This window comes from Aptenodytes forsteri, unplaced genomic scaffold (genome assembly GCF_000699145.1).
Source record: "Aptenodytes forsteri isolate BGI_AS27 unplaced genomic scaffold, ASM69914v1 Scaffold373, whole genome shotgun sequence".
Taxonomy (NCBI): Eukaryota; Metazoa; Chordata; class Aves; order Sphenisciformes; family Spheniscidae; genus Aptenodytes; species Aptenodytes forsteri.
The window spans coordinates 176573-201816 of NW_008795579.1; the positions used below are offsets into that span (position 1 = coordinate 176573).

At 60.4% G+C, this 25244-nt stretch overlaps 1 protein-coding gene across 1 annotated transcript in view; it reads left to right on the forward strand.

The window, feature by feature from the left end:
* Positions 1-25244, forward strand: part of LRP1 (LDL receptor related protein 1) — an 80308-nt gene that overhangs the window by 24655 nt on the left and 30409 nt on the right. Inside the window, 28 exon segments of the mRNA XM_009282292.1 lie at positions 5834-5996; positions 7814-8036; positions 8355-8544; positions 9871-10014; positions 10398-10634; positions 11212-11392; positions 11865-12087; positions 12344-12533; positions 13053-13178; positions 13833-13973; positions 14294-14419; positions 14682-14798; positions 14954-15034; positions 17224-17391; positions 17800-17982; positions 18184-18384; positions 18472-18717; positions 19021-19218; positions 19772-19976; positions 20141-20305; positions 20701-20945; positions 21271-21402; positions 21515-21742; positions 21919-22093; positions 22688-22782; positions 23033-23182; positions 23427-23567; positions 23885-24013. Coding sequence (XP_009280567.1) covers positions 5834-5996; positions 7814-8036; positions 8355-8544; positions 9871-10014; positions 10398-10634; positions 11212-11392; positions 11865-12087; positions 12344-12533; positions 13053-13178; positions 13833-13973; positions 14294-14419; positions 14682-14798; positions 14954-15034; positions 17224-17391; positions 17800-17982; positions 18184-18384; positions 18472-18717; positions 19021-19218; positions 19772-19976; positions 20141-20305; positions 20701-20945; positions 21271-21402; positions 21515-21742; positions 21919-22093; positions 22688-22782; positions 23033-23182; positions 23427-23567; positions 23885-24013 — 4803 coding nt within the window.

The following is a 25244-nucleotide window of genomic DNA, read 5'->3' on the forward strand; positions in this document are numbered from 1 at the left end:
CGCGCGTGCAGTTCTACCTCCTGGGGAGTGTTTGGCTTGTGCGGACGTAGGTGTGCGTGTGTGCAGAGGCCACAAGGATCCTTCCGAGTGCCGAGTCAGATGTCCTGGATGTGGGCCACCCAGCGGTTCCTCCTCTGAGCTAAACAGCTTAACAGAGGGGATTTAAAATTTATTTACTTTTTAGCCTGGTTTTCTAAGGAAACAAGACTGACGTGATGGTAGTGGCTGTGTGTGCTGGTGTCTGTCCTGTCTGCAGTCATCTCCTCCCCATCTCAGAGCTGGCAGCGAGGCTTGAGGTGGCGGCTCCTCGCACAAGGAGGTGTCTGTTCCTGGGAGCCAGTGGGGGGGGCTGTGCCAGACTCTCGAGGGGTGCAGGGTGTCCATCCATCCCGTGGCTGGCGCCCTTTGGGGCTGGAGTTTGTCTTCGTGCCTGTCCTGTTAACATACTTCTAATTAAGGAAAACTGTCCCCAGGAGCAGTGTTTATCCATGGAGCATGTTGCCGTTACAGAGACAGTCTTGTTCTCCGGGGGAGAGGATGTCTTTAGAGGGAAGAGACAGAAATTCCTCCAGATTATGGTATTATGTAAATGTATCAAACGGATCATTCCCTATAAAAAGGAAAGTAGGAAACCAATGTATTTGAGAAGCCCTGGGGACTGCATTCCTGACGAGCCTCCGTTCCTCTTCTGGAGGCGTTTTTGAACCGAAACATTCGGCAACTTTTCCAAGCTTTTTTCCACAGGAGCCGCGTGTTGTTGGCTCTCCTGGTGCCACAGGACGTGCAGTGCAGCTGCCTGCCTGTGCTTCTTGCTGGGTGGCGAGTTGGACATGGCCCCCCCTTGTCCCTTGGGCTCTGGCTTGCGTGGGTTTTGCTGGGAGCAGGAGGACACGGTGCCAACTGCCCCAGGAGGCTGCTCTCCGGGTGGCTTCTCTGCTTCTGATGCGGTGCGGACAAGCAGTTTTGGTGCGGTGTCTGCTTGGGCCGTGGGCTGCAGAGTTATCTGTGTTTCTCTGTGGCCGGTCACTGCAGCCCAAATGCCTTAGGCACTTGTTTACTCCTGGGGCTTGTGTTAGGTCTGATCCACCGTAGCTGAAGCAAAAAATGTGGGCTGTTCTTAGTGGATGCACTTGGACATAAATATTCTTTATTTAAAAACAACATGCAAATGTCAGCAGCAGAGCTCAGTCCAGTTCTTTTATCTATCCCATGTGCTGGGGCAAAGGTGAAAATGCACCTCAGCAGAATGGGGAGCAAGGACCTTTGGTGACAGACCTCTGTGCCTAGTGTTGGAAAATGGTGATGTTTTCAGCTGCTTCAAAGGGGAGTCTTGGAAGGAGGGTTCCCAGCAGAGCTTGGACCTCTCCTGACCAGTGCTCCTGTCCTGCCCTGCTCCAGACACCCCATGGGGAGTGGTCCCTTTAGGAGTAATCGAGAAGTGGGATTTCTTCCAGACCGCTGCAGCGCAGAGCACTTATTTCCAAGCTCTTTGCACCTTCACCACTATAGGTGGTTTCTCTTCTTCCACGCTTAACTGTGCAAGAGTCAGGGTGAGCTGCTGACTTGCACGCATCTTAACTGCAGCTGTTTCAGAACTGTGTCGAAATCCATGTTTTAGTCTCAGAGAAGATTGCGTGTTTCCTTCCTCCTTGTGTCAGGCCACAATTGATGTATTTGCAGACTGCACAACAACTGATTCATGCAGAGGAAAGTTATGTGCTGGGTCAGCAATGCTCGTTCCCCAAAAAAGCCACAGCCTTGTGGTGCTTGACTGGTTGTGGGGTAAATCAGATGCTCCATGGCTCAGGTTAAGGAAGGGAGAACCTCTGGCAGGAGCTCCTGTGGACAGCTGTTGAGTTGATGACCCACTTGTGTCAAGGAGCTCCTTTGAGCAGGATAAGATGATCCCAGCCCCATTGAGCACAGGATGAAGTTGGAATTGGGGAGGGGGAAGGTTATTGCTGAGAGTGCCTGGGAAGACTTGTAAGAGTTGACGGGGCCAAGAACTTCTTGGGTGGAGGCTAGATGCTTCTGCTGCCTCTTGGGGCAGTTGCTCTCTCCAAGTGTGCCCTGATAGTGCCACGACAGGTCTCAGCCTGGTGTTGGAGGAGTCTGGGCTGGAAGGGACACATGGGAGCCTTCTCCTCCAGCCAGCTGGCCCCAGCGGTGGCTCCTCAGGGCCTGTTGGCCCCAGAGGCTGCTTCAGCTTCTGCCACTGGTGGCCATGAGAAGGAAAAGGGAAAATCCAAGCACAGCATGGCATAGATTGTTTTGTGGCAGGGACTTCAGCGAAAGCTTGGTCAGGGTCACTCGGTTCATGTTGAGCGTGAAACCAGGAAACATCTGTGCGGGGTGGGTTTCGGAGTTTGCTGAAGTTGCCAGCCCGCCCTTGTTGAGCAACGTGCCACTTGCGCGCTGATGAACTTTTTGGTGCTCCCTCTCCCCTCCCTTCACCTGCCCTCTCCCCACAAGGAAGGCAATGGTCAAAGCCCACTTCAACCAGCAGCGTTCCTGGCCAGCGCCTCTGAGCAGGGCCGGCTGGCATGGACTGCAGCTCACCAGCCTGACGAGGTTGGTTAGCTTCTTCCAGGAAGAGTCTTTAAAGTTGACATTCCCTATTCTCTGCCCCCACAAACTCGTTTTCAAACCCCAGCAAATAAATAAATCTTGGGAAATGAGTTTTGCATGTTGCAATTGCTTGCCACGCCCAGCAATGGTTGAGCAAGGAGGAAGACGTGACGCTGGGATGGGAATTGGTGGGGAGGGTGCACTCGCCAGCCAGCCCCCCTCTGCTGCTGGAAGCTACGGGCAGGAGGACAGGGGTCACTGCTCCCCGGCTTCTTCCTTCCATGGAAATTGTTCACAGGACCCTCCTGTGCCCGGGGACAGGCTGGTCCCCACTGGTACCCCTGAGCTGGGCCTTTGCATAAGTCTTGCCGGTCATGGGTAGCAGTGGCACACCTTCCCTGGGCACCCGCTCTCCTGCTGGGAGTGTGTGCAGCGTCTGGGGGGGGAGAGGCCGCATCCCTCACTCCTCCCCTCTCCCAAAGCCAAGTGATGAGTGGGGGTAGAGCTCTCTGCAGGCTAACATGAGGGGTTAAAAATAGACATTTGCTAAATTAGCTTCCACTGAAAGTTCAAGAGGAAATCCAGGTTTAGCTGGGGCTAAAAGAGCGAGCTGAAAATAATAATAATAATAACAATAATAAAAACTGATTCCTGCGAAGGAGGGGGGAGGATGGTGAGCAGGGAGAGAAGGAGCAAGCTGAAAAACAAAAGCCTTTGAGGAGGATAATGTTTTCCAGCTGCAAAAATACAGCCTGAGAGAAGAGCAAGTGCTTGCGTCACCCCCGGCTCCCCGGCCCAGCGCTGCCCCGCTTGGAGCTGGGGCCCGTCCGGGTGACCCCTGGGAGGACCGGGACCCTTTCCTCTGACAGGGAGAGGTGACCGTCGCAGAAATGGCATGAGGGAAGCTGCAGGCCCCAGGAAGCGAGCAGCTGGAAACCTATAGCTTGTTTTGGCCATTTTCCCTTCTGATTCCTGTTTAGCCTTCGAGTGCCGTGTTCATGAACTTCCTCCCCGTTGGATGGGCTGGATGCGGCTCCGGCTCAGCGGGATGTGGCCGGTGAGGTGGCAGCGGCCTCATGACGCTGGGGGTTTTAGGGAAGAGCGATGGGAAAGGAGGATTGAGGTGCGGGCGAGCACTGGTGATGGGGTGGTGATGGCCGGGCCCCCTCCGGGAGGAAGGCAGAGAGGAAAAGCCAAAGCCTGCAGACAGGGGGGTCCACGCCCCTGCATGGGGGGTGAGGGCCTCCACACCATCCTGCCGGGTACTCCCAGTCTGCCCCTGCTTGGATCGCTCCCCCAGTCCTATGACTCTGACTCAGCCACACAGGCGCCAGCCAAGACCTGCTTTTTTGGGGAATTCTTGCACATCCCTTTGCTGAAGTGTTTCTTACCCAAGCAGGGCTGTGCGCATGTGTGTGGCTCTGCCGCCCCCTCCACTTGTCAGAGGGGTGAATCAGGGCTGGGGGGTGCAGGGGGGAGGGAGAGAGGGTGCTGGTCCAGGCAGTGTGACTCAGGCAGCCCCATCACGGAGGCAGAGCATGGCCCTTGGCTGACCCATGCTGCCCCCCTGCCACCCCCTGTGCACCTTTTTAGGTGGTTTTCACTCAGCACGAGAACCTCTATTGCTGGCCAGCATATGGGTGCCCAGGAGCCAGGTCAGAGGGTACAGGGGCCCTGGGTGGACCAGGAGCCCCGGACTTTGCCCCGGCCCCACTGCTGGCTCTGGCACGTTGGGCAGCATGGGAGGAGCTCTGTGCGGGCCTTTGGCTTGGCTGGTTTGATGCTAATTCTTTGGCTCTGGCTGTTTCCACTTGTTTTTACGAGATGCATCATGCTGGGTGGTGGCTGCGGGTGCCGCAGCCTCACCCTTCCAGAGGGGAGGGTGGTTGGTCACCAGCTGGCCATCGCCACCAGCAGGATGTCCACATCCCTGGGGCCATGGTCTTGACACGAAATGCTCAGTGGAGGCGTGCAAGCGAGTGAGCTGTTCTGGATAACTCGGGGACTTGAGGTTCGGGTTTGTGCTCAGACAGGGCACCCCCAAACCACTGGGTGCTCATTAGTTGGGCCTCATCAATACCCAGGCAGTGCTTCGTGGTGCTACAGCAGAGAAGGGCTTGATACCATCAGGCCGAATCCTGCAAGCAGGGGGAGTGCGGGGCATTGCAAAATGTCCTGGCTTGATTCATGTTTTCCCTCCCTCTGCGCTCCCAAGCTTCTGCGCTGATTAATAATTCAGTGGTGTCTGGCCCTGCTCCTCTGGGGCTGTCTGGGTCCCGATGTCCTCGGGGTGGTCGGGCTGCAGGGCTACTGCTGCTCCTGTCCCATCCCTTCTTTGCCTTGCCTGTGCCGGTTGTGAAGCCGAGCCGTGGTGCCAGCACTGCGATGCTGCTGTGGGGGTGGTGTGGGGTCTTGGGGGCACTAACTGAAAGGATAGGCCTCCAAAGCACTTGGCATCTCCCAGAGCCTCCAGGAGCTGCAGCCCCTCACCCTGGCCTTTGGCCCGGGGCTGGCAGGTGGGTGAGGGGGGCACAGAACAGCGCCGAGCACTGACCTGGTTGCAAGGAAGGAATTCGGGTGCATTGGGTTTATCCGATTTAACAGGCTTTCACTGGTTTAATTAAATACTTAAACGCTGCGTGCCAGATGCTGTCTCTCAGCTGCTTCAGGGCTCAGGGCGTCCCTGCAGCTTGGGATTAGCACTGCCCACTCTGCCTCGCCTGAGCGGGACTCTGCTTGCAGCCCCCGGCTGCTGCAGTCCCTCCCTGTGCTGCCATGAGCATGGGCTTGGCAGATGTTTGCTGTCCCAATGCTGCAGTTTGAGCCTCTTCCCCTTTTGAGCTACTTGGCTCTCCAGGAACCAGCTTTGCCTCCTCCCTCCTCCAGTGCCCACCTTGCAGAGCCTTCCCCCTGCTTGGGCCAGTGTTCCCACGGGATGCTTTCCTGGCTGTGTATGATGTCTCCAACAGCGCTGCTCCTTGCAGCTGGGCTGCCTGGGGGGTGGCAGGTCCTGTCTCCCTTGGGAGGAGAAGATGGGTTGCTGTGTCCATCCAGGCGGGGTGACCAGAGCCAAGTCCCTGGTGCAGTGCAGATCACAGCTCCTTTGTGGCTCACATGGCCTTGCACCTCAGCTACATTTGTGCTTGAGATGCTTGGGGGGCTGGGAAGTGGTCAGAGACCCCATGCATAGGCACGCATGGGGCTCCTGGCTCCCTCCCTTCCTCCCTGCCGAACTTCTCCTCACCCCTGCTCTCCTATGGCCTAGATGTGGAGCAGATGGCTATTGACTGGCTCACAGGCAACTTCTACTTCGTGGATGACATCGATGACAGGATCTTTGTCTGCAACAAGAATGGAGTCACCTGTGTCACGCTGCTGGACCTGGAGCTGTACAACCCCAAGGGGATAGCGCTGGACCCAGCTATGGGGTAAGAGTCCTGCTTGGGAGTGGGAGAGCTCAGCATTGCTGCTTGGACCTGCACCGTCGATTTGGGGAGGTGGAGCAAGCCAGGAGGGTCCAGCTGTTGCAGTCAAGTGGGGTGGCAGGGATGCTGCTGGAGAAGCTACTCACCTGCCTGCGAGGGCCGCTCTGGGCTTTAGCAATGAGTGAATCACAGCGTTTTCTCTCCCTCAGCTGAGACTGGGGCCATGTGCTGTAGGGTAGTTGTGGCAGCAGCATTTTAAGCAGCCCACTGGTACTAGTCAGTTTTGGAGGAGATGAAGGTTTGGTCTTTAGGGGTGTGTCAGAGCAGCCTGAGCCTCTGCTCAGCTGGTGTGGGCGCAGAGCCAGACTGGTGCAGCACTGGGGAACATCAGCATCTGAACCTGGGTCTTCTAATTAACTGTTCTTGGTGAGAGTTGGCAAGCGTGTGGTCCTTCCCTCTGGGGCTGGTGGGGTCTCCTGTACCTGTGTGCGCGTGTCCAGAAGCCCCTTTCTGGAGGGGCGCTTCCCGCTCCACCTGCCCTGGGCAGCAGCTTTGCCAGCGCTCGGTCCTGCAGGATGGACCTGGCCAGGCTCAGGACAAGCTGCTGCTTCCAGCTTGTGGCTGCGTGGTTACAGCTTTGCACTGGCTTTCAGGAACTGAAACAGTCAGATACTTGCACGGATTGAGCAGCTCCCCTTGTGCCTATTTATATGGGGTGCTGCAGTCAGATGGCAACTCTCAGGCAGCTGCCTTTTGCAAAATCCTTTGCATGGGGAGGCTGGGATGCTGAATCATCGGAGCAGCTTGGAGCGTGCGTGGCAGCTGCTGGACCCCGGGAGCAAGCAGCTGGCATGGTCGAGGCCACGGTGGGCAGAGCAGAGTGGTGTGCGAGATCCCACCGGGTGCTTTCTGTGAACGTGGTCCAGCTGCAGGGCATGCGTGCAGGGGAAATCCCACTGCCTGGCATGGAAGTCTGTTGGCATGCGAGTGCAGTCTGCCTAACCTGATGGTGCACTCCGTCCAAGGGTGCTCACCTGTGTGTGCTGCAGGGTCCCAGTGAAACCAGTAAAGAGGACATCTCCCTGCTCACCTGCTGCTTTCCAGATGGGTGCTTTTATCCTTGCCTGAATGAAGAGAGACGATGTTATTGAGCAGAAAATCCGAAGTATTTTTTATAAATAAATATTGTATAGCAGCCTGGAGAGAGGCTCTGTCCTCAAACAGGGAAGGTGCAGACAAGCCCCACGGGTGACTGAGTTAAAGTCTCTTGGGCTCTGCATCAGAGAGCCGGTATGGCCCGGGTGCTCAGGGCGGTAGTGCTGAGCCCCAGCTCTGGGCTGTGCCTTGTCTGGGAAGCGCTGTGCCAGGAGCTGCTGCTGCAGGCAGGACGGCTCTCAGGTGCACAGCACACAGGCAGATGCATCAGGTTGTGTTTTAACGTGTCAGCTGGTGGAGGGCCCTGGACCTCTTCCCGGTGACACCAGCAACTCTGGGTTCAAGCTTTTGTCTGCCTGTCTCAGCATCTCTGCCCAGGTTGCTGCGGCTCCTCTGAGCTCCCCCTGCTGCTGCGCCTAGCAGCAGGTGCAAGCAGGTGCTGCCAGCCCTTGGCACAGCTGGGCCACACAGGCAGTGAGAAGCTCCCCTGGGCCGGCCCCGGCTGGGAGCTGCTGTCATGGACCCCAGCCACCCCTGTGCCCACAGGGGCAAGCCCCTGTCTGCAGGCAATGAGCGTGCACCGTTTGTGTGTCTGCGTCTTCCCTCTCTCTGGGTCAAATGTGACATCCAGGCTCTGAGCTCCCACGTTTGCCCTTCTCACGCAGCAAAGTGTTCTTCACCGACTACGGGCAGATTCCCAAGGTGGAGCGCTGCGACATGGATGGACAGAACCGCACCAAGCTGGTGGACAGCAAGATCGTCTTCCCCCATGGCATCACCTTGGACTTGGTGAACCGGCTGGTGTACTGGGCTGACGCCTACCTGGACTACATTGAGGTGGTGGACTATGAAGGCAAGAATAGACATACCATCATCCAGGGTATCCTGGTGAGTGGGGCCAGAGGGAGGTCACGACTCAGGGGGGCCTTATGGCAGAGTGCGCTAGAGGCATGTCTGAGCTTAGCCTGCTGGAGGCACTGGTCCACAGGCTTGGCTTTGCTGGTCCAGCAAAGAAAAGGCGCGAGCTGCTGAACACCAACCGGTCCTGCAGCACCTGCCTGCCAAGCCCAATCTCATGCCCTAAATGAGGCAGGGGCGAGAGCTGTAGGGTGGGATCAGGGGCAGGGATCGGGGGCTTCGCACACCTCGGAGCCTCCTCATGTCTCCTCCTAAATTCCTTGTGGACGCCTGCACGGTGCCTTCCAGATTGAACACCTCTACGGGCTAACCGTCTTTGAGAACTACCTCTACGCCACCAACTCTGACAATGCCAACGCCCAGCAGAAAACCAGTGTCATCCGTGTCAACCGCTTCAACAGCACCGAGTACCAGGTGGTGACACGGGTGGACAAGGGAGGAGCGCTGCACATCTACCACCAACGGCGCCAGCCCACAGGTGGGACCCTGGCCTGGGAAAAGCAGCTTCTTGGACCCCAAAGGCTGGGTGGTGATGGAGACAGGCTGCACCTTCTGAATTCACCCTCCTAATGGGGCCAGACACCCAGGACAGGTTCACTTGCCCAGGAGCCTCTGTCGGTAGCACCCTGTGGCCCTGAGGAGCTGTGCTCAGCCCAGGCCTGGCCCTGCCGAAACACCTCCAGCTACCCCCCCCCGCCCCGAAATGTGCCGGCCCAGGGACAGGGATGGAGAGGCCAACTGCCCAGCTGTGGTCCACAGGGACTCCTGGAGCTGCCATCCTGCTGACAGCGCTCCTTGGCCAGGGGCTTGCGTGGGATTCCTGCTCCCCAGGCAGCTGTGGGCCGGCCTCTCGCTGGGCTGCCGCACATCCTAGGGTGCCCCCAGCCCCCGCTATCGCTCCGTCTCCTCCTGCAAGAGACGTGGCAACCGTCCCTGTGGGCCAGGCAGCTGCACCATGTGGTTGATCGATTGTGTCTCGCTGGAGAGCACAGGGACATTGGAGCAGATGCGGCATCTTGAAATATTAATGGCTCCCTTTTGTGGTTCCACACGCTCTCGGTCCCCACTGCTGGCATGTTCGCCTGTCGACCAGGGCTGTGTGCTCCTGGGCACCAAGGGATTTCAAGGGAGTTGAAAGGCTTCAGAGCTGCAGGCACCATCCCCTCCCCGCATCCATCCCTATCTGCCTGCTCCAGCCCCAGCACCTTCCTGCAGTTAATCAATTTACTCGTTTAAAATCCTCTTAGCATCTGCAGCCTGCTTGGTATTTTCCAGAATATAAAAATAATCAGGAGATTTCCAAGCAGTGAAGGAGTGTGATTAAAGGAGCTCTCTGGGCTGGTGCTGGCTCTCCCTGTGCCAGGGGTCATCCTGCCAGTGCTGTCCGCAGAGCGGCCAGGCAGCCCCACTCTCGCCGTGACCCGTGAGGGATGGAATGGCAGGATGGAGGCAGCATGGCCCAGTGGCTGTGGCGGTGTGCTGGGGCACACCATGCTGATTTCTGCTCTGCAGTGATCCTGCATCTTGGGCAGGTCCTTTCCCACCTCTGCATTGTCTGTCCTGTGCGGTGCTCAGCCCTTGGCTGATTGACTGGGAGCTCCAGGGGGAAGGAGCCCCCCTAAAGCCTGGAGAGCTGCAGTCAGGCCGGCAGCACCCATGAGACTGTCTCCGCATCCCTGCAGTTGCAGACTAGTGTCCCCTGCCTGCCTGTGCTTTCTGGCCGGCGTGGAGCTGCAGCCGGGCAGGACATCTCTCTGCTGCTCTGGTTGCCTCCGGCCACTGAAGCCTGTGCTCTGTGTTGCAGTAAGGAGCCATGCCTGCGAGCCAGATCAGTTTGGCAAGCCGGGAGGCTGCTCGGACATCTCCCTCCTTGGGAACAGCCACAAGACCCGAACCTGCCGGTGCCGCTCTGGGTTCAGCCTGGGCAGCGACGGGAAGTCCTGCAAAAGTGAGTCCTGGCCCTCCCCAGAGAGCTGTGGCGGAGGGGTTCGGAGGCTGGCGGCCACCCCTCTCTGTGAGGGACTGGGGTGGGCAGAGGCACTTGTGCCAGACGATTGGGAGCACACAGGCCCAGGGGCAAGCAGAACTTTTCAATTCCTTCCCTCCCTGTTGCAAACACCCGTTTCCTTCCCGGCCTAAGCTGTGGGCTGCCTGCTGGGCTCTGCAGTCCCTGCAGACCTGCTGGGTGCAGGGGTAGGTTGCTGCCTCCTCCTGGTCTCTGTGTCATAGCTGCAACCCTGCGAAAGCCCCGATGCCACGTGCATCGGGCTGCCCACCCCCAGTGCCACCCTGGCCTGTCTGGTGGTGACGGTTCTCCCTGTCTCTTTGCAGAGCCTGAGCACGAGCTGTTCCTGGTGTACGGGAAGGGGCGTCCGGGCATCATCCGTGGGATGGACATGGGAGCCAAGGTGCCGGATGAACACATGATCCCTATTGAGAATCTCATGAACCCCCGAGCGCTGGACTTCCACGCTGAGACCGGTTTCATCTACTTTGCTGACACCACCAGCTACCTCATCGGGCGCCAGAAGATTGACGGCACGGAGCGAGAGACCATCCTGAAGGATGGTGCGTGGCCGAGGGGCCCTGCCTGGTCCCTCCCCAGTGCGGTCAGCCCCCGGGAGCTGGCAGCAGTGGCCATCAGCACATTTCCTTGCATAATGGCAGCGCTTCTGTCCTCTCCCTTGCATCTTTGACCCTTAAAACTAAGGTTTGAAGCTGCTATCTGTAGATTGCTATTGAGAGACAGGTACATAGCACGTGCCCCAACAGAGGCAGGGGAGGGATGCCTGTCCCTGGATGTCCCCCTCCTGCCCAAGCTGGCCCACCCCAATCAGTCAGGGTCCCTGGGGCTCAGCGTAGTGGCTGATCCTTCCCCACGCTGCCAGCCGAGTATGTTTGCATTGCCTCGGGGCAAACCAGCCAAGGACGCTCCTGAATTTGGCTTTCTGCAGCCCAGGCTTCCTGTGGCTGTGGTACCTCAGGGAGCTGCCTGCACTGGGGCAGGTCGTTCCCCATCTGTTTGAGTTGGGATTGGGTGGTGCTGAACACACCGTGAATGGTACAGGGCTGTCGCTTCCACTTCTTGTCTTCCTGCTGCTGCGCAGCCCTGGTGATGAGCACCCACTCCTGCTTTTCCCCAAAGGTATCCACAATGTGGAAGGGATCGCTGTGGACTGGATGGGGAACAACCTGTACTGGACTGATGATGGCCCCAAAAAGACCATCAGCGTGGCTCGGCTGGAGAAGGCTGCCCAGACACGGAAGACGCTGATCGAGGGGAAGATGACCCACCCCCGAGCAATCGTGGTGGACCCCCTGAATGGGTGCGGGTGCCTGGGTGGGCAGGGCTGGCTCATGGGAGGGCATGGCCACTCCTGCCCGCAGCAAGGACTGGCAGAGCTGGCGGTTAGGTTCCCAGCTCTGCATGGCTTGCGGGTGCCCCGCTGTGTCTCCGAGCGTTCACGGTGGCTCCCAAGCTATGACAGCGGGGCTAGGTGGGGCAGCAGCTCCAGCTGCGGTGACGGCAGCAGCTCTGTGCTGTGCGGCAGCTTCAGCCTGGGCTTGGTGGCACTGGCGTGGCCAGGAGGGTCGTCGGGCCATTGCATTGGGCTGGAGCCTGGTTGTAGGCACAAGGCAGCAGGACCTCCCTGCTGCTTTGTGTCAGCCGCTCTGCGAGCAGCCGGAGAGTTCACACCTGGTTCAGTGGAGGCAGAGCTGGTCGCTCTTCAGATCAGCAGTGGGCTGGGCTCCGAGCCCAGCTCGTCTGCCTCTGTAACAGCTTAGGGTCTGTGGCAGGTGGATGTACTGGACAGACTGGGAGGAGGATCCCAAGGACAGCAAGAGGGGCAAGATCGAGAGGGCCTGGATGGACGGTTCCAACCGCAACATCTTCATCACCTCCAAGACTGTCCTGTGGCCCAACGGGCTGAGCCTGGACATCCCAGCCAAGATCCTCTACTGGGTGGATGCTTTCTATGACCGCATCGAGATGGTCTACCTCAATGGCACCGAGCGGAAGGCAAGTGGAGGCCCCACCGGCGCTCAGACACTGATCACGCCTGAGTTGGGGTCATGGACAGCCAAACCATTGCCTTGGCTGTCTGCGTCTGCTGCGGGTCTGCTCAGTGGGTGGCTGGCCACATTCAGCCACGCTCCCCTGCTGCCTGTCCCCTCCTCTCCCTTTCCTCTGTCCCTTGCCCTGTCCCGCCATGCGGGGTTTCCCTGGGCACCCATCCCAGCTAATGACAAGCCTCTCTGCCTCCCTGCACTCGCAGATCGTGTACGAAGGACCTGAGCTGAATCACGCCTTTGGGCTGTGCCACTACAGCAGCTTCCTCTTTTGGACTGAGTACCGCAGCGGGAGCATCTATCGGCTGGACCAGGCCTCCAAGGTGGTGAGCCTGCTCCGGAACGAGCGCCCACCCATCTTCGAGATCCGGATGTATGACGCGCAGCAGCAGCAAGGTGCTGGGGCCACCTCTGGCACCACAGGGACCTGCCACGCACGAGGGAACGGGGGCACTGGAAGAGGGATGGGACTGGGGACTTGGGGGCTGAGGAAGTGCCCTGCCTAAGCAGCCCCCCACCTCTTTTTGCTTCCTTTTGACCATATCCCTGCCTCTCTGTCCATCCCCATGCATCCTGACTTTCTGTAAACCCTGCTATCACTCATCCTCTGCCCTTCCAGCCTTTCCTCTCTTTCTCCCCCTCCCCCTCTTGGCTTCCTGGCTAGTTCAGCCAGGCTTTGTGTCCTCTGAGGAGTCCCCACTGCCTTGCATGGACTGATAAACTGGGATTTCCAGCTGGTGAGGGATCACCAGTGCCTTGCATGGCCTGATAAACTGGGGTCTCCAGCTGGGTTCCAACTGTGGAGCCTGTTGAGGGAGTTCAGGGGGCTGGGGGCACACAGCAGCCCCCCATGGGTCAGCAGGGTTCCCTGAGCGCTGAAGTCCCCTTCTCCTCACCCCTGCCTTGCCTCTGCAGTGGGCTCCAACAAGTGCCGCGTAAACAATGGCGGCTGCAGCAGCTTGTGCCTGGCCACCCCCCGGGGCCGTCAGTGTGCCTGTGCCGAGGACCAGATCCTGGGATCGGACTCTGTCACCTGCCAGGGTAGGCTGCCTTGGGGCCTGGCCCCTGGCGGGGACCTCCTTTCCCTAAGGGATGGGCGGGGGCATGGGGTCTGTGGCTGCGCTTTGGCACATCAGCAGTCGTGCCTCGTGGTGGGGGGCTGGCCTGGGGCTTGGGGAGGTGGGAGGCACCCATGGGAGCTTGCAGATGAGTCATGTTACCGGCTCCGGTTCCTCCTCTTGCACAATGGCAGCAGGACAGCCGCCTGCCCAGGAAAGTGGGTGGAAATCCTTGGTGGGGATCGCTGCACTGAAGCCATGCAGCCGTGTCTGACGCTGCCCACAGAGTCGGGGCAGGTTTGCTCTGCTGCCAGCATGGGGGAGAGCCAGGTTCAGGGTTGGGAACCTGGGCAGTACTGTGCTTTGCCAGCTTAAATGAGAGGGGTGAAGCTCTGCTGGTGCAGCCCATGCATGCAGGCTGAGCCAGGGTCTCTCCGCCTTGATCATGGGCTGCACCTTCTCATTTTGTGCTCAGGAGCTGGTGCACGTGGGCACAAGTGTCTGTGTACTCTCTCAGCGCTGCTGGGCAGTTGTGTAGACATCCTGCCACCCTGGGGACACAGGACTGTCCTCGCTGCTGCCCTGCACTTGGTCACTTGGTTAAAATAATCCCCTCCCTTTGCTTTTCCCTTGCCAGCCAACCCGTCCTACATCCCCCCTCCGCAGTGCCAGCCCGGGGAGTTCGCCTGCAAGAACAACCGCTGCATCCAGGAACGCTGGAAATGTGATGGGGACAACGACTGCCTGGACAACAGTGATGAAGCCCCCGAGCTCTGCCGTGCGTAGCCACCTCCTGCACAGCAGGATAGTGGTTTACACACTCTTGGGGCAGCAGGATTCAGGCTAAGCTTCCCCCAGATGTGGGGCCAGTGGCTGGGATGGGGTCAGGCAGCCAGGACCCCTGCATCCCTTCCCCAGCTCTAGGAGGGGAGTGGGCTTGAGCGGTTGAGGGGGGAAGTGGTGATTAGGATCCTGGATCCCCAGTTTGTCTGAGGCTCCCTGCCCTTTTCTCTCTCAGTTTTTCTCTCCATCAGATGTGGAGGAGGAATGGGGGTGGGATGGAGAAGGGCAGGTCCTGAGCGTGTGTCTCCCCTGCAGACCAGCACACCTGCCCCTCGGACCGTTTCAAGTGCAAGAACAATCGCTGCATCCCCAACCGCTGGCTCTGCGATGGGGACAACGACTGCGGGAACAACGAGGATGAGTCCAACTCCACCTGCTCGGGTAAGGAGCCTGCTTCGTCATCAGGGAACAGAGGGAGAGCTCACACTGCTGTGCTGAGCTGCAGCCTTTGCTGTTCCCTGTGTGCTGCAGGGCTGAGGCCGAGGTTTCAGGGCCTCATGCGTCCCTGCTGCCCACCTTGCAGCCAGTTTGGCTTCTGCGCCTGTGCCTCACAGGAGCCCCGGGGGGTTTGTTCCCCGCCTTTCCCCCAGCAAAGCAAGGCACCACCAGCTACTAAAGCTCTGTCTGTCTCTCCCTGGGTCAGCTCGGACCTGCTCCCCCAACCAGTTCTCCTGTGCCAGTGGGCGCTGCATCCCCATCTCCTGGACGTGTGACCTGGATGATGACTGCGGGGACCGCTCCGACGAGTCTGCCTCGTGCGGTGAGCTGGGGTGGGGAGCGCTGGGAGCACAGGGCCCTTTGGGGGAGCGCTGCTCCTCACCCCACCACGGGGCAGAGGCACCAGTGGGGCCAGGTGTGAGGATTGGGGCACAGGGTGTCTCCCCCACACTGATCGTGCCTCTGCCTCCTCTGCAGCCTACCCAACCTGCTTCCCCTTGACACAGTTCACCTGCAACAACGGGCGCTGCATAAACATCAACTGGCGGTGTGACAACGGTAAGGATCATGGCCCCGCAGCTGCCAAGGGGGGTGCAGCCGGGGACAGTGAGATCAGATACAGGGATGCCAGCCTGGCAGGGGGCCCTGTTCCTGTAAGGGCCACTTCTCAGCCTTGTGCTAAACAGCAGAGCCCCAGCCCTGAAGGGAGGAGGCATTAGCTGAAGCTGTAAGTGCATCCTGCAACACCGAGACCCACATTTTCCTTGGCTGCCCTTGGGAGAGTGTGTGTTCCAGGAACAGCCTGGCAGGGATCATTTCAGCAGACCTTGGCTTTCTTTGCAAGGTGGCCAAAACTGCCCCAGTGCTTGAGATGAGTGTGGAGTGGCCTATGCTGCTGGTGGGGCTGAGCCAGGTCCTGTAGCCCCAGGGAAGGCAGGAGAGGTCTCCCGGTGAGCTGAGGTCTGGCCTCGGATCTGTTTCCAGGGCCAGGCCTGGGAGAGAGGGTTTGCCCCAAGGCTGCTTTCCTTCCCCACAGGTTTATTTCAGTCTTTCTAGCAGCTCTGCATCGTTAGGTTTAATTAGTGGCTTCAAAGCAGGCGAGACACATTCAGAGCTGCAGAGTGCACGTGCCAGTGCAGGGGGTTAGCGGGGAGCTGCGGGTGCAGGTCTCTCCCTGGGGTCTTCTGGAGCAAGTGGCCTCTTCCTCCTGGGGCAGCCCCACCTCTAAGCCATCCCCACCAAGGGACAGTCTCTTTTCCTGGGGATCCACCAGTGCTGGCAGCCAGGCACTCACAAAAGCAATGGCCTTGGTGTGGAGCACCTCCGTACAGCTGAGAGCCTCGCCAGGCACCCACGGGGCAGGAGCTGCAGTGACAAGGGGCTCCCAGCCCAGCTGCCCCAGGCTCCCCCCAGCACCCTCCGCTGCTTCTGGTCTTGCCTCCCAGGCCGCTTGGTGTGCCTGCGCAGCCTCTGTGTGTCCCTCTCCATGTCGATGTTCGCGTCCCAGCGTCAGCATGTTTTTGTGCTGCTCTCTGTGCGTGTGCCATGTTGTGCTGTTTTGTTTGTCATTGTGCCCACTCTCCTGTCTGGTTGGTTCTGTGTTTCAGAAAAAGATTGTGGGGATGGCTCTGACGAAAAGAACTGTCCAAAGCCTACCGGTTAGTGCATAGATCAACATGCACCAGACCCCCAACCTGGCCCCACACAAGCCCCAAACCTGCCCCCTCCAGAGTCCTTCAAGCCCCGTGGGCTGCTTCTCCAGACACTGGCAATGCCCCCCATGCTCTCTGGCAATGCCACCCACTCTCTGGCAATGCCCCCTGCACTCCAGCAGCAGGAGGGACATGCTGGGTGCCCGGGAGCGAAGCAGCCGTCCCTCCTGGCTCACCAAGTGGGGTTGCTCGGGAAGCTCCTGTTGTGGTGGGAGCCCGGAAAGGTCGGGGTCTGCAGCTGCAGGAGCTGCGCTGCTGGTGAAGCTATGCGGCAGCCATCAGTGCCATTGTCCCCGTGCCTGTCTTGAGCTCCCCTGTGTGGGGGGAGACAGAGGCACGGGGAGGGAAAGGCCCTTTACCAAACTCAGGTGGGGTGTCCGCAGTGGAGCAGAGCCCTGTGGTGGTTCCAGCAAGCCAGGCTAGCCCCGTGCCCCGTGCCAGCACCAGCGGGGCAGGCAGAGGGGGCTGCATTGCCAGTGTCGCAGCACTGTCAGACTGAAGCTCCCCCTGCCCATCAACGGGTGATGGGGTTTCCTCCAGGCAAGCTGACACCCCCCAATTGGCTGTACCAGCCCATCTCCCCATGGATGTGCCCTGTAAAGGAGTGCACTGTCCCCCCAGCTCCGCTCCCCCTCCAGAGCGGAGCGGCCCCCTTGGCACTGGGCACCCTCCCAGCCTCCCCAGGTACATGGCTGATCTATGCAGTTTCTGTGTTTCATTTCCTTTGTGCACTGCTGGTGCTGTGGCCGTGCCTGGCGAGCGTGTTGGGGGGTGGGAGGGCTGGGGACCAGGGGCTCTCCATTCAGCCTGGCCTCTCCTGTGGGGGTCCCACTGCCAGCGCCGAAGGGCTGCCTGTTGCCCCACGTCCTGTCTTCTGGCGTGGTCCGTCTGATCCCTGTTGTTCCCCGCTTCCCCCGGCCGCCTCCTCTGGCGGGGGATCTCTGCCTGCCTTCCTCCTGCCGTGCCTCCACGAGCCCTCCTGGCCGGCTGGCCAGGTGCTCTCTGAGCCCCTTCCCACTCCCCTTCCCTCTCCAGACAACGACTGCGGGGACAACAGTGACGAGGCGGGCTGCAGCCACTCCTGCTCCAGCAACCAGTTCAAGTGCAACAGTGGGCGCTGCATCCCCGTGCACTGGACCTGCGACGGGGACAACGACTGTGGGGACTACAGCGATGAGACTCACGCCAACTGCACCAACCAGGGTGAGCCCCAAGTCGCAGTGGGGCCGGGCTTCCCCTGTGCTGCTGCTCGGTGTCCTCCCTGGGGGGACCCACGTCCTGACCTGGGAGGGAGCAAGTGGGCGATGGAGGAGGTGAGCACGGCAGATGGACCCTCCCGGGCATCAGCTCTGCTGTTGTCCTGCCTGGAGAGCCGCAAGCCCCCCCCCCGAGCAGAGCGCCCCCCCTTCCAGGCAGGGAATCCTGTAACCTCCTCTGCCCACCCTGGATGCCTAGATACCCCCCGTCCTGCACCTCTGGGTGCCCCCGGCCCTTTTTCTGCCAGGCTGAGTGCCCGGTCCTCCTCCCGTCCCCTGAGCCCACCCAGTTCCCACCGGGTTCCCAGCTCCTTGGGGTGAAGGCAGTGACTGGGTGCACATGCCCTCTCACCAGCCACGCGCCCACCTGGGGGTTGCCACACTGACGAGTTCCAGTGCCGGCTGGACGGGCTCTGCATCCCCATGCGCTGGCGCTGCGATGGTGACACAGACTGCATGGACTCCAGTGATGAGAAGAACTGCGAGGGGGTCACCCATGTCTGCGACCCCAACGTCAAGTTTGGCTGCAAGGACTCAGGTGAGAGCAGGGGAGGGGGGAACCACTGCCCCCTGCCCCCTCTGACCTGGGGAAGGGACTGGGGCCCGCCTTGGCTCAGTGGGGATGGGGACAGGGGAGGCGGTGGAGGGACACCAGCTCTGGGGTAGCCAGGACCCCAAGGACCTGAAATAACGTTTCCTCTGCATCTGATCTGCCCCCTCCTTGCTCCTGCCTCGGCAGCCCGCTGCATCAGCAAGGCCTGGGTCTGTGATGGGGACAGTGACTGTGAGGACAACTCGGACGAGGAGAACTGCGAGTCGCTGGTGTGCAAACCTCCCTCCCACACCTGCGCCAACAACACCTCCATCTGCCTCCCCCCCGAGAAGCTCTGCGACGGCTCTGACGACTGTGGGGATGGCTCCGATGAGGGCGAGCTTTGCGGTGAGTGCGGAGCTGGGTGCTGGGACATGGGGTCTCCCCTGGTCGGGAGCGGGATGAGGACCTGACGAGTGCGTCCTTTCTCCACAGACCAGTGCTCCCTGAACAATGGTGGCTGCAGCCATAACTGCACCGTGGCCCCCGGTGAGGGCATCGTCTGCTCCTGTCCCCTGGGGATGGAGCTGGGCTCAGACAACAAGACCTGCCAGATCCAGAGCTACTGTGCCAAGCACCTCAAGTGCAGCCAGAAGTGCGAGCAGGACAAGTACAATGTCAAGTGCTCCTGCTATGAGGGCTGGATGCTGGAGCCCGACGGCGAGAGCTGCCGCAGCCTGGGTGTGTGCGGGTGGGCTGCAAGGGCTGGCAGTATCGCCCCAGCTGCCTGTGGTGGGGGTTGTCCTCCCCCGGCTCTTGGAGGCAGCAGTAGCGGAGATGAGGACCGTGCTGACGGGCATGGCCAGGTCCTGGGGGGATCTGCCTGCCGACAGTGGACCCCTCGCTGTCCCCACCTGGCACAAGCAGCCCTTTACAGTGCAGGGGTGTGGGTGGTCCCATAGCTGGGGCTGGGGCCAGGAGCCAGGGACACCTTCCCCCTGCTTTGTCCATGCCCCCCTTCTGACCCTGCCCTGCTTTCCCCAGACCCCTTCAAGCCATTCATCATATTCTCCAACCGCCATGAGATCCGCCGCATTGACCTGCACCGGGGTGACTACAGTGTCCTGGTCCCCGGGCTGCGCAACACCATTGCTTTGGACTTCCACCTCAACCAGAGCTCGCTGTACTGGACCGACGTGGTGGAGGACAAAATCTACAGGGGAAAGCTGCTTGAGAATGGGGGTGTGTAGCCCTGGAGCAAGCTGGCAGGGGCCAGATGGGTGGGAAAGCAGGGATGCGGTTCTGGGATAGGGTGCCAGCAATGACTCCTTGGCACCCCGCAATGGTGCAGCTGCTGGAGCCCAGCCCCTGTAGCAATCCTATTCTGCTCTCCAAAGTTGCTCATTATGCAGGAGTTAATTAGCATTCCCAGCACTTCTCTAATGGTAATTGCAGCCCAGCAGCTGGGAGCACAAAGCCAGGCCCCTTCCCCATCAGTGCTGCAGAGCCGCGGGAGGGGGCACCTGCGGGAGGGGGCACCCATCAGTGCTGCAGAGCCGCGGGAGGGGGCACCTGCGGGAGGGGGCACCTGCAGGGGGGCAGCGAGAGCCCAGCACCAGGACCACAGATGTGGGGCTGAGCCCTTTGGGGTTCAGGCCCCGTTTGGTGAAGAAACGTCCCCCCACCATCGACCCCAGTCAAGCTGGGTGGAGCTGTTCAGGACTGGGGTGCAATGGTGGCGGGTGGACCGGAGACAAGGCACCAGCCTGAGCCCTCCCGGCATTGTGCCCCGCAGCTCTGACCAGCTTCGAGGTGGTGATACAGTACGGGCTGGCCACCCCCGAGGGGCTGGCCGTGGACTGGATCGCTGGCAATATCTACTGGGTGGAGAGCAACCTGGACCAGATCGAGGTGGCCAAGCTGGATGGCACCATGCGAACCACGCTGCTGGCTGGGGACATCGAGCATCCCCGTGCCATTGCCCTGGACCCCCGCTATGGGTAAGGCAGGAGGGGACATCGGTCACCAGGACATGGTGGCACCCTTGGGATCTTATGGGGGGACCAGGCCATGGGCTCCTGTTTGGGCACACACCCCACTGCCGATTTGGGAGGCAGAGCTTTGTGTGTCTGTGCTGACCGTCCCCACTCACTGTCCCTCGCAGAATCCTCTTCTGGACAGACTGGGACGCCAGCCTGCCCCGCATCGAGGCAGCCTCCATGAGTGGCGCAGGCCGGCGCACCATCCACAAGGAGACGGGCTCGGGGGGCTGGCCCAACGGGCTTACTGTTGACTACCTGGAGAAGCGCATCCTCTGGATCGATGCCAGGTAGGACCAGGACACCCATCTCTGCTCTGCGCCTCCCCGTCCCTTCTGGACCCCTGCCGTCCCTGTCCCACCCAGCTGTGGCAACTTCCCCCTTGCTCCTGTGTCGTTCTGCCATTTGACTGCTGGGCTGGGAGCGAAAGCCTTTGCTCTGTGGGGTCTGTTTGTGTCTGCAACATGTTCCAGCCTTTGCTCTGGGTTTTCTCCTCTGGGGGGGCTCTGATCCCTGGTGTAAATCAGTAGTCGTCCTCCTCCCCAGCATTAAGCAGAGCAGAGGAGGCGGCTGCTTAGGCCCTGTGGGTTGTTGCTGTTGGGTTAAAGACCTGGCCTTTGCCTGTGGCTGGTACCCCTTGCCCAGCCGTCTGCCTGCTCTCACCCCTTGTCTCTGCTGGGCACAGGTCGGATGCCATCTACTCAGCCCTGTACGATGGGACAGGGCACATCGAGGTGCTGCGGGGACACGAGTACCTGTCGCATCCTTTTGCTGTCACCCTGTACGGGGGTGAGGTCTACTGGACTGACTGGCGCACCAACACGCTGGCCAAGGCCAACAAATGGACAGGGCACAACGTGACAGTGGTGCAGAGGACCAACACGCAGCCTTTCGACCTGCAGGTGTATCACCCCTCCCGGCAGCCCCTGGGTGAGGCCTGGGGAAGTGGTGGGGGGAGGGGGGGGGGGCACGATGGGGAGGTGGTGCTGGCATTCGGTGTGCACCCACACCCACTCGGAGCATTGCATGGGAGCCACTCCTACCTCCGTGGCTGCCCCTTCTCACCCTCCACTGAGCTGGAGGCCTCCACTATGGGCCTGGCCACCCAGCAAAGAAGCGTCCTGGGGTGATGAGGCTTATGGGGCAGAGCTTCTTGACAGGGCAGGCAGGGTCTGGGAGGTCTGCAGCTCTCTGGGGCCTGCTGGGTAGGTGTCTTCTGGAACAGGGACATCACTGAGTCTTACCCCCTTTGCAGCTCCTAATCCCTGTGAAGCCAACGGGGGCAAAGGGCCGTGTTCCCACCTCTGCCTCATCAACTACAACCGCACGTTGTCCTGTGCCTGCCCCCACCTCATGAAGCTGGACAAGGACAACATGACCTGCTATGGTAGGGGTCTGTCCAGGCTGCCCCAGGGTGGGGAGGACGAGCAGGTGCTTCAGAGCCAGCTCTGCAGACCAGGCTGAGGTCCCATGACTGCCCCTCTTGTCTTTCTCCCCAGAGTTTAAGAAGTTCCTGCTGTACGCACGGCAGATGGAGATCCGGGGCGTGGACATTGACAACCCCTACTACAACTACATCATCTCCTTCACGGTGCCCGACATTGACAACGTCACGGTGGTGGACTATGATGCCCTGGAGCAGCGCATTTACTGGTCTGATGTCCGCACCCAGACCATCAAGAGAGCCTTCATCAATGGCACCGGCGTGGAGACTGTCGTCTCTGCAGGTGGGTGTGGAGGATCCTCGCCCCGCACAGCTGCTCCCATCAGGTCCCGGAGCTGGGGAAAGCTGCTAGCCCTCCAGAGGCTTCAGCTCCGTGAGATCAGCCCTTCCTCTTCATTTGAGCATCATCCCAGACCCGTTCTCGCAACTAATGAGTCTCCCTTCTCCATTCCCTTTCAGACCTGCCCAACGCTCACGGCCTCTCTGTGGATTGGGTTTCCAGAAACCTCTTCTGGACCAGCTACGATGCGAACAAGAAGCAGATCAACGTGGCCCGTCTGGATGGCTCCTTCAAGAATGCAGTGATCCAGGGGCTGGACAAGCCTCACTGCCTGGTGGTTCACCCCCTCCGGGGGTAAGTCTCTGGCAGGATGCAGTGCCAGCAGGCTTGGGGTCGGGCCAGGAGCGTTGAAGGAGGAGAAGGTGTACATGCAGGCACACATGTGTGTGCGCGTGACAATGCACGTGCGTGGTGGAAGAGAGAACAGGTTGCTCTCCCTATGTGTCAGTGCGTGTAGGAGGTGTGTGAGAGGAGACGGGACCACAGCTTGGGAGGTGTGTGTCTGTTGGTACACGCAAAGCAGCAGGCTGCATTTCCGTACATGCACGTGTGCGCGTGAAGGAGAACAGGCTGCGGATAAGTGTGCATCCACGAGCGTGTGCCAGTCTGGGTGTGCACGGGGCTCAGCTGGGCAGGGCTGCACGAGTGTTTGCAAACACCAAACCCTATCCCAGGTCCCGGCACCGGAGGCGAGGAGGCTGTTGGGCTGCCTGGGCTGTGCAGTGAGAGGGGAGAGGGGCCAGCACAGGGCTGGCCTCAGCCTGGAGAGCAGGCTGGGGTGGCAGGGGCTGGCAGAGCCTGGGTGGGCTGAGAGGGTAGCAGAGCTGCGTGGGCCATCTCCGCGGGGCTGTTGGAGCCACCGTGCTCAGCGTCCCCTCACTGGTGCAGGAAGCTCTACTGGACAGACGGGGACAACATCAGCGTGGCCAACATGGACGGCAGCAACCGTACTCTCCTCTTCACCAACCAGAAAGGGCCTGTTGGTACGGACTCCCCCACGCCTCCCGGTACCACCCCGCCTTGCAGTGCCCTTGCTTGGGCCTAAGAGCCTCAAGCCCCGACTCTGGCAGTCCTGGCTCCCCGGGGGGCTGGCAGCTGGTTTGTGCTGGGTCACCCTGACCTCGTGTGCCCATTCTCTCCATCACCCCATCTGCTCTGCCAATCCCATCCCACCTCCCAGATGGTGGCAGTCCCTGCGTGCCACCTGGACACTGACAGTCCCTTGCTTTCCAGGCCTGGCCATTGACTACCCAGAGAGCAAGCTGTACTGGATCAGCTCTGGCAATGGCACCATCAACAGATGCAACCTGGATGGCAGCAACCTGGAGGTGATCGAGTCCGTGAAGAGTCAGCTGAGCAAGGCGACTGCCCTGGCCATCATGGGTGAGAGCTGGCAGGGTGATGGGGGCGGTTCATGAAGCCCTTTCCTTTTCTCCTGGCCCTGCCCAAACAGACTGCTCGTTGCCACCTCTAGCAGCTGTGGAGGGGATGCTTCTCCACCAAAGGCTGAGCTCAGACCCCTTTTTCCAGGCCATCGCATGTAAATCTGTGTGGAGCTACCGCTCTTTGCTTCTGGGGCGGGAGGGGATGGGGAAAGCTGCTGCATGTTCCTGCCTTCTCCTCCCAGGCAATAAGCTGTGGTGGGCTGACCAGGCCTCCGAGAGGATGGGCACCTGCAACAAGAAGGACGGGACAGAGGTGACAGTGCTGCGCAACAGCACCACACTGGTGATGCACATGAAGGTGTACGACGAGAGCATCCAGCAAGGTGAGCATGTGGTCCCTGGGGCAGAGACCCTGCAGGGCTGGGCAGCGGCTCGTCCGCTCCACCGGGGTGCCAGCGGGGCCAGAGTCTGGCCCACAGTGGCCAGGCAGCCGGCTGACCCCATCCCTTCTTGCTGGCCCAAGCCCGGCCCTTGCCCTCGCGCCAGGTCCCTGCCAGCTGGCACAGAGCACCCATGTCTCATGCAGCTGCCCCGAGCAGCACTGGCCCCAGCTGCCCCAGCCTCTCCCCAGGTGCACACAGCCCCGGCAGGTGTGCCCTGGCCCCCGGCTGCCCCTCACCCCCACTTCTCTCTGCGGCAGCTGGAACCAACCCCTGCAGCCTAAATAATGGCGACTGCTCACAGCTCTGTCTCCCCACTTCCGAGACCTCCCGGTCCTGCATGTGCACCGCAGGCTACAGCCTGAAGAGCGGACAGCAGTCCTGCGAAGGTGAGCATGCCTGTCCCCATCCCCTCACCCGAACTACCCCCTCGGAGCAGAGAGACCGTGCGGCCTCCCCTGGCCATGCCTGCTGCGTACTGCAGCTCCGCCTGTGCTGCATGGTGCTGTGCAGCCAAGCAAGGGATGTGTGCCAGCGTGGTGCATGGGGGGCTAGTAACCACTCACTCTGGCTGTGTGCGGGCTCCTCCCAACTGCCCCGCTGCTCCCTGCAACCAGCAGCGCTGTGGAGGGACGCTGGGGGCTAGAGAGACGCCGCAGGGTTGGGGGGACTCAGGAGGGGCTGCTGGCTCAGGCTGCAGTGGGACCCTCACATGGGCTGTCCCTGTGAGGGGCTGGCAGCAATGAGTGTGGGCAGCATGGGGGCACTGCCCAGGCACCAAGGGCTCTGGGTTTAGCAGGAGGAGGGGAGCATGACTGCACAGTGGGAGCCCTCAAAGGAGAGGTGAAACCCTTTGCTGTCAGCAGTGGGTTTGGGTCACTGACTTGCCGCAGTCACCGGGAATGGGGCTGGACAGCCAGCACAGCATTTGCTCTGCAGATTCCCAGTCCCTGCCCAGTTTGCCACTGTCTCCCTCGGGAGGGAAGAGCCCCCCCACTCCCCGGTCGCTGCCAGGGCCTCTGAAAGGCTGTTTGTGTGCAAAATGTTCTTGGTGTTTTTGGAGGGGGCTGGCAGAGCTGCTGCACCATCTGGGTCAGGGCAGGGACTGAATAACAAGCGCTGCCCTGACCCAGATGCGGTGCAGAGCCTTTGTCAGTGCTCGGGGGCGGAGGCGGCTCTAGAAGGAGGCCTCGCTTGTGCCTCCCCTGTGCCCTGGTGTGGGTCAGGACCCCTTGAACAGGCTACTCTGGGGCTTGCAGCCTCCAAGGAGGTCCAGGCAGGGCCTGCTGGAATGCAGCCCCTTCGTAGAGCTGAGTAGGGAAGGGCTTTGCGGCTGTTCCCTGGTTCCTGCCCCAGCCATCAGAAACCTTGTCCCTGACTATGTCCATGTTCGGTTTAGAGTGGGTTGTTCCCTGCCCTCTTTCCCCAAGGTTTGCCATTCCTTCCCCTGCCCAGTGTGGTGGTGAAAGCCACCCCATCCTGATCACAGAGGAGTTAATAGAATCATAGAATGGTTTGCGTTGGAAGGGACCTTAAAGATCTAGTTCCAACCCCCCTGCCATGGGCAGGGACACCTTCCGCTAGACCAGGTTGCTCAAAGCCCCATCCAACCTGGCCTTG